An 8,843-nucleotide genomic window follows, 5' to 3' on the forward strand; every position below is an offset into this window, starting at 1 on the left:
TTAAAAAAATTCCAAAATTTGTGAGTCCACGAGAGGGGATGGGATTGATGTGATTCAAATCGCGTAATTTCCCATTTGTGTGGCATGGGGGCGGGGCTTGGTGACATAAGCCTTGTCCTCAACCTCCCCGACATGTAGCATCTGGGAGTCCTCTCAGGGGCTTCTCATGGAAAGGCAACAATAGAAGTTGGCAAGTATGTATAGGACAAGTACAAGGTATATAAACATAGCTGCATCAGCAGACAATGTTGAATTAAGTATTAGGGTGGCAGAAAACCACAGGATTTAGTGCTGTATGGAGTATGGAGTATAAGATGACTTAAGTATGGGAAGAAAAAGTACATGAGGTAAAAGAGTCCTCCTCATGGGAGCTTAAATTATCCCCAACCCCATGTGTTCTCGCGAGTATATTTTTGGCTGAAAAAATGTCTGCCAATTGGATACCGCGATAATGACCAAAAAAAGAACAGTCGATGTGAGCGCTGCTGGCATTTTTAGTGGATATTTTGAGGATCTCTCACAGCAGCGTTGGCACTCAAAGGGTTAACCCAGGTTGGATTGCCAGGTTACTGGACCCAGGTTTTTTGGGAAGGACACGGTTTAGTTGTGGGGTGAAAGGGGTATAAAAAAAAAAGGTTTAGGGATATCCAGACTTATGCACAGATAGATAAATCAAAATAACTAAGGTAGTAATTAAGTCACCTGTGCTCAAGCATGGATTACCTAAAACCAGGAATGTTAGTGTGACTTGAGTACCGAGGTTTGGAATCCCAGACCTGAGGAGATACAATGAGTGATCATATAAGTGATACATTGATGATATGAGTCATGGGAAGGATAATAAATAAATAAAAAACTGAACAAAGTATGGAGAAAATAAGAACAAACATTAAAGTTTTTTTACAGTCTATTAAAATATTATTTTTAAAAAAATCTGACTTATCTTTGTTTCCTTCCACAGCTTATCTTTAGCCCATTATGTTGAAGAAACTAAAGATATTCATCATATTACTTTTAATAGCAGCCGTTGGCTTTCTTTGTAGAAATACTGTTAAAAAAAAAACCACATACATCATGCGTTTCCTCACTTCTAATGGCTTAATATCAGGATCCTGGAACACATATTCTGTAAGCCCAACTGATATTCTACGCCAAGGAAATGGAATCTTACTCATGGAGACCACTGACAGAATGGATCCACCATCCTTGGTCCTGTGCGTGATTGAGTCAGCGGCTCGGGTCTACCCTGACAGACCCGTGGTCTACTTCATGAAAGGACTGGGTGACATAAACACAGAGGACGACGAGAACCAAATTCGGAATCATTTCCCCACTCTTTCAACTTTTGATAATATTTTCATCTTCCCTCTGAGAATGGAGGAATTATTTACTGACACGCCTCTTCTGCCATGGTATAAGAAGGTATGCATTAATATTAGAGGAAAGATTTTTATTTGCATATCACACATTAGTAATATTCTGGTTATACTACTTTCACTGTACAAATAATAGGGTGTTGAACCATTTCCCTTTGGAACTTGAACCATTTCCCTTTGGAACTTTTTAAAAGAGTTTTTAAATTGACATTTGACAGAACACAGCTGATGTATGTCATGAAGAAGGTTGAGATAATCGAGAAATCAGTCAGAGCTATCATGACACAACATGATAGCATTATATAATAATACAAATATTATCCTAAGTGCTTGATTATTTGTTCAGTGCAAGTTATGTCTGTAACCAGTGGCATAAGTTCATGCCAGTCAGGGCCGGTGCTAGGGTGTCTGGCGCCCTCCTGCAAATCATACATTTTGCGCCCTTTCACATTGCCATTGCAACAAGCTGTAGCCCGATTGTGGGAGTGTATGCAACATGCGATCCTATGGAGGATCTCGGGTGCATGTAGATGTATGCATACACCATCTCAGTGCTGTGTCCGCAAAATGCTGCAGGCACTAAAGGTGCCCATACACGTTGCGAGATTCGCATACGTTACTTGCTAGATCGCATCATATAGTACGGCATGCATGCAATGTGTGTGTGATGCGATCCGAAAGCAGTACAAAAAGTATGTGCAGCACTCGTGACTGAGGGGGAGAGAAGGGGGGGAGAGAAGGAGGAGATGGAAGAAGAGGGGAGGAGATAGAGGGGGCGGAGTGTTGAGACTGGCAGCGGCACTGGCACAGCACACTAAGAAGAGGGAAGGAAGGGGAGGCGGCGCTACTGCCTGTTCGTCATTTGATTGACATCTGACAGGCGTAGGGGGCGGATCCGGACATAACATGTCATCCAGGCATTCACAGACAGCGCTACATGCCTCAGCGCAAGTGTCTGTGAGGAAGAGGGGGCAGGTCGCAGGAGGAGGACAGTGTGTGCACGGTGCAGGGAGCTGCTCAGCCTCTCCATACTGCCACCCGCTGTCAGACAGGTGCTGCGGGTGGCGTGCAGGAGGCAGTGACAGTGAGGGCTGAGGCAGCTTTAGCAGAGCAGGGAGGGAGAAAGCGCCTTTTCAGCATGGCGCCTCCCTGCTTTGCAGGAGCTGCTGAGTGGGTAGCGCCGGGCCCTGATGCCAGTTGCCTGGAGGCAAGATAAATATTGCTGCCCCCCCCCATTCCCCACAAACACACACATACCACCATATATAAATATATTTTTGCATGTGTCTTTGTATGTTATGTGTATTATGTTTAAAATAAAGAAAGTGTAACCTCTATGGTCCTGCTAGGAGGGGGAATCAGCCACAGAAGCAATATCAATGGATTTCAATTAATTGTTTTAAAGGAGAAGTGCCCCCTTGGGAGCAGGAGCCCGGCGGCAGATGACTCCATTGCCTCCCAGAGTTCTGCCTCTGTCTGTAACAAACGTACAATAAACTAGTATAATTGTAACACTATATTCTTAAAGGCACTTTAAATACAGCTTATATATAATTTGCATTGTTTTTTGTTATTATTTTTATTGATTTCAATATAAAAAAGAACAGACAATTTAATAGTAGTTTAAATAGTTTAAAATAGTTTAAAAGAAAGCGTCAAATTGACAATCCAATTGACATGTGCATTTACATAATATAGCAGTTATCTATTTCACATATATAACAAACAGAGCATGTCTAATAGAGCATGGAAAGCGGGTTCTATATGGTTCTTTAATCATCTCTTCAAACTATATAAAAAGAATTCATCTACCCTCAACGGTTTGCATCATACTCTGTTTTCATTATATTTCTGGTGTCTCTGTTCCTCCTTTTCCCTCTCTTTCTCCTCCTATCCTTGTGAATTTATTTAAAACATTAGTGTATTTGTATATCTCATAAATTTTTACATTTAGTTTCTTCTATTTATGTATTTTCTCTGTTTTACTATTTCCCTTCCCCCTCTCCCTCTTACAGTGAATATTAGCTATCTTTTATACATCTATTCCTCTCTTACTATGTGATATCAAACAGGTGCATAATAAGAATATATATATATGGCAAAAGGAGATAAAAAAATGAGGTTTGGCGACTATGCAGGTTTCAGGGTCAACTGGAAGAAGTCGAGCATCTTTCCAGTTAGACCAGGGATCCAGGCAGCTCCCCAAATAAATACACTGCTTAAATATGTAGAAACTATGGATATCTCGGGTACCAAATGAATAAATAAAGTTGAATTTGGAACCATTGTTGCTATACTAAGTTCTAAGATAAAAGTATGGTTTAGATTAAAAATAAAATTATGTGATATGTCTATTCAATTTATTGCCAGTACTTTAGCCATAATCTTATCTCCGGTGGAAATTAAAGAGATGGGTATATAAGACTCCAATAACATGTTTTTTTCCCCGCTTTTAACAAAACCACTATTTTTGCCTCTAATACCTCTTTCTCACTGCAGGCAAATTCCCGGGTCTAGCATGTCGACCCGGTGATTTGCCTTTTAACACAGATTTTTAGAAGTGTGACCGGGTCAATCATGTCTGCATACCCGGATCTCATACACGGGTAAAACCCTTCTTTTTACCCGTGTTTGAGATCCGGGTATACATACACGGGTTGACCTGTTCTCATTGCCAAAAAACCCGTGTTAAAAGGCAACTTACCAGGTAGAACTGCTTCACCCAGGAATTTGCCTAGCAGTGAGAAGGGGGGTCCCTCACTTCAGCTCCCAGCATTTAAATGCCATGTAAAAGCCATGTACTTCACACTCGTAGTGTGAACACGGCATACTGCAACATAGATCTAGGGATGTTATTTATTTTAAGCTAGCATTTAATGTCTCAAGTAACATAGGGGCTAATACGTCAGCATATTTTTTTATAAAGTTTGCCTGGTATTCCATCCAGTCCAGGTGAATTAACGTTTGGAAGTAGGCTAATAGCATCTATTATTTCTTGTAACCTAAAAGGGGCTTCCAAGTCTTCCGTACTTTCTGATGGTAAAGAGCGAACTCTTATACGGCTCAGAAAGTTTTCAATTTCTGGTCGATTGTGTACAAATCTAGACTCATAGATTTTGATAAAAAAAAGTCCCTAACGCTCATGGTGGCAGCATCTTCATTAAATAGATGACTCATGCTCTCCCACTGCTGGCATTCTGGTATCCAGGATCTCGCTGTCGGGAAATCATTCTGAACCCCTCCTGCCAGTTTGTGTGTCAGGTTACTCAGGATGGTCTGTTTCTTTCAATCATACTGCACCTTAGAGACTGGCATGCACAGTACTGAACACATCGGACATGTATGGTCTTTGCATACAGTTTCTAAACCAGACCCTACAGTTAAATTAGATCAAATGTTGGAGAAAAAAAAATATCCTCCAACCTGGTCTTGCTCTGTTTAAGTTGACAATAACTACTTTAGTAGTGTAATAATTTTAAGGAACAGCACATGAAGTGAGTGTCTCACTATACTTCTTCCTGTCGTCAGATGTGATGTCTGGAAAGGGAGAATATTAGCAGAAGGGGAACCTCATCTCTGCCCCTGTGATTTACTGCATTAGATGATATTTTCAAATCGATTCATAGAACAAATATCCTACCTGCAGAATAATTTCAGTCCTCCTATCCCAGCCTTGTTATCTATAGTACTGAGATACATCATTCAAGCCAGCCTCTAAATCTGCCTCAAAAAGTTGCTTCATCTGCATGTGATATAATACAGCACACATGTATTCCAAGCAATCTAGGATTATTTTCATGATTTGAAGACCGGCATGTGCAGTTTGTTTTTATTATTCTAAAGCTACTAACTGTATTTCTCTGCATTTCTAGGTAGACCCTAAGAAAGAACGTTACTGGACACATGTTAGCTCAGATGCCTGCAGATTTGCTCTGATATGGAAATATGGTGGCATTTACATGGATACTGATGTTATTTCCCTTCGACCCATTCCTAATGATCACTTTGTAGCTGCTGAGCACTCCAGATCTACCAGCAGTAGTGTTTTCGGGCTTCCCCCACATTATAATGTAACATGGGAGTTCATGGAAAACTTTGTACAGAATTACAGAGGTGATTTATGGGGACACCAAGGACCAGGAGTCTTCACACGTGTTGTGAAGAGGTTGTGTGGCATCACAACATTTACATCTGCTGATGATGGCATGTGTGCAAATATGTCTTACCTTCATCCTGATCGTTTTTATCCTCTTTCATATCCATCTTGGAAAAGGTATTTTGAAGTGTGGAAGGATTTACCAACCTTTCCTAAGTCTTATGCCTTACATCTCTGGAACTATATGAACCACAGAGGTGAAACCATGGTACCTGGAAGTAACACACTGGTGGAACATCTCTATCAGAAGCAATGCCCCTCCACCTATGGAGCAATTCTAAGGAATGAAAGTATTTATGCTTAGCAATGGATATTCCGTCTACAGCTTATGTACTGTATTTATAGTCAATTATATGTTGTGTACTTTCATTATATGCATTCCAATACATGTTTGCGATATATCCCAAGATCTAAATACAGATGGGTCCTCATTCATCTTTGATGCAGTCATGCCAAACAGCTGCTCTTGGATTGGATGGCCACGTGAGCATCTTCTAGCATTAGTCATATATTTTTGCCTCTTTTATTCCAAAACGTAGCATTTGCAGGATGCACACTTGTAAATCTGTTTGCAACTGGTTCTCGGAATCTGTACACAAATTTCTACAATGTAGTGTATCAGCCGCAGCTGAAAAGTATGACACCGGTTTTTCATGTTATTTTGGTGTCTATGTCAACATGTATTGACATGTTCACCGTATAAGTGTACCGTGTCCACTAGCTTTGGGCATGGTGCCTCTCTGCACTCGCCACACTATTATATTCTATCTCTATGCCCACTTGGATGGTAAAGTATGATCGAAGTGTGTTTAAAAACAAAATTAAAAAATCATATTGACCTTTAGCTTGGGTTGACCATCTGTCATTGTTGATCTAGGGTATGTCGACCATTCTTAGGTGTCTACCTACTCTGTTGACCAGTAGTGGTCGACCTAGTGATTGTCGACCTAGAAATGGTCGATCCAGGCACCCGATACCAGGAACTGGTGGCTCACTAACCATCTTGCACTGCATGGTGTTTTAAGGCTAGATGTATGAGAAAACATTTTGTTAGGTATCTTAAGCAGACAAATTTACCATTACAGGAATTCCTTTAAGTCCCCTGTTTTTAAAACCCTGCTCCCCTAGGGGAGGAGCCATTTTTTTATCCCCCATTGAGATCCAGTGGTGGTCACTACTGCTGATGTAAGCGTTAATACTGATTAACAGCGTTGGCTCCTACCTGGGAGGAGGAAGCGGGCTGCAGCTGTCAATGCTGTTGAGTCCCTGCCAGCTTGCCCCCAATGCTGGCCTGGTTCCAGCACCTGTACATTATAATTCAACAATTAAGAGTAATCTCAAAATACTTACAGATAAGCACTAGACCAGGACAGGCCAACCTGTGGCTCTCCAGAAACTCCAAATCCCAGCATGCCTTGCCACAGTTTTAACACACTCCCTTATAGCAAAACTGTGGCAAGGCATGATGGGATTTGTAGTTTGACAACATCTGGAGAGCCACAGGTTGGCCAGGCCTGCACTAGACAATGTCGGTTATTAAGGGCAACTATAAATAGGAATTGAAAAGGCAAGAGGACGGAGATTTCCTGGCACCTTGGTAGGTCTTGCAGAAGCCACATTGGTGCCAAGCTGAATGGCGAGAGATGATTTGATACTGCGTCCTTAGATACAGCTCAAATCAATAACCACATCTAAAAAATTCAAGGGTTTTGGATATGATTTTATATTATAGTCCAAACATATGTTTGAAATCATTTAATATTGAGCTGTGTTTTCTAGCATTTTCCATAGTAGAACCCCATTTTTTGTCTTTTGACTACAACTTTCCAATTAGGAACCTTGCAAGAAATAAAGGGTCAAATGTAATAGGGTTAGAGTTTCAGAAAGTGAGAGATTTTGGGAGAGTTTTCCCATTCTTTTTAAAGCAGCAATCAATTACACTGCAAAACAAGGTTGATTTTGCCATGTAGTTGATTGCTGCTTTAAAAAACATGGGAAAACTCTCCCAAAATCTCTCACTTTCTGAAACTCTCACCCTATTACATTTGGCCCACAATGTCAAAAGAAGATAACTGACCACTAAATGCAATTACTTGCAAACAAGGAGGAAGGGTTTCCTAAACTGGTTCATTTCTATGTACAGGTATAAGGTCTGATTCAGGCATGATCGCTGGGCTGCTCATTTTCAGAGCCCAGTTTTGAGGTATATGCCGCCCAGCCAGAGTGATATTCTGCCCCGTGCAAGCCTGCAAATAGCTAAGCACGGCTTGCGAGAATATTGCAGACCAGCAAATAGAAGACAAATCCATTCGCAAGACTAAATAAAAGACGCTCACCTCCAAATGATTTTCCAACTGTGTTTATAGCCCAGGACTTAGTCGTAGCTATGATAGAAACAGGATTTTCAGCGCTGGAACTGACGTCACATAGCTTCCCCTAAACCGCTAGGCACGCCTGAATTTTCCCTGACATTCCCCCAATAAAATGGCCTGTTACAACCCCAAGACTTTGGCTTCCTGTCACCTTGTGAACGGTCAGCGATTAAAAAAAGTAGCATAATTTTATCGCAGGACGGCCTTGCGCATGTGCTACACGCATGTACAGTCTTTTGATAATCGCCTGGCCTGCAAATTCGCAGCCGTACAATCAGGTCTGAATCAGGCCCATGGTTAAAGCTCACTACTTAGCAGTATACATAGTGGAGAGATCCACTATGTTTTGAACAGGTAATGGAAGAAAAATAATATAATAAAGCTAGACAACTATATCAATTTTAGGAGTTCACTTTATCAATTGTGGGTTTATTTTGATATGTATCAAAACATAACTTTTATTTATAGTTAATATCTGGGTGTTGATTATTAAAAATGGTATTGTATACATAACAGCCATCAGAGAATGTAAGAGACTGTTTTGGCCTCTCTAGTGCTATTGTGTCAGCATAACAATTGGCTAGCATGATGACATTTATAAACTCTGGTTTAACTCAAGATAAGATCTTTATATATTCATTACATGACAATAAAAAGTGAATGTGATTCTTATTTCCTGTATTGCACCATTGAATCAGGTATTTGCCACACATGACCTGTAAGGTCTACATGGTACATTAGGTACTTGTGTATTTTGGCGACGCCCATCGCATCGCATACCATAACGCATACGACGGTATGCGATGCGACACGATATCGTACGATAGTGCACGATGGCATACAATTTTGAAATTGTATGCCATTGTACATGGCATACGATGCCATACGATGCAATGCGATGCGATTAAAGATTGTATAAGCACCCTAATGGGTGCTTAT

General features: G+C 40.8%; 1 protein-coding gene across 1 annotated transcript; it reads left to right on the forward strand.

Moving 5' to 3' along the window:
• Positions 1-978: 978 nt before the first annotated feature.
• Positions 979-5,836, forward strand: LOC146063020 (alpha-1,4-N-acetylglucosaminyltransferase-like). The gene is made up of 2 exons (XM_083175028.1): positions 979-1,422; positions 5,249-5,836. Exons 1-2 carry the CDS (start codon positions 979-981, stop codon positions 5,834-5,836), a joined length of 1,032 nt encoding a protein of 343 aa, XP_083031154.1.
• The last annotated feature ends 3,007 nt before the right edge of the window (positions 5,837-8,843 follow it).

The sequence above is a fragment of the Crinia signifera genome, chromosome 3 (assembly GCF_055691185.1).
Source record: "Crinia signifera chromosome 3, ASM5569118v1, whole genome shotgun sequence".
In the NCBI taxonomy this organism is placed as follows: Eukaryota; Metazoa; Chordata; class Amphibia; order Anura; family Myobatrachidae; genus Crinia; species Crinia signifera.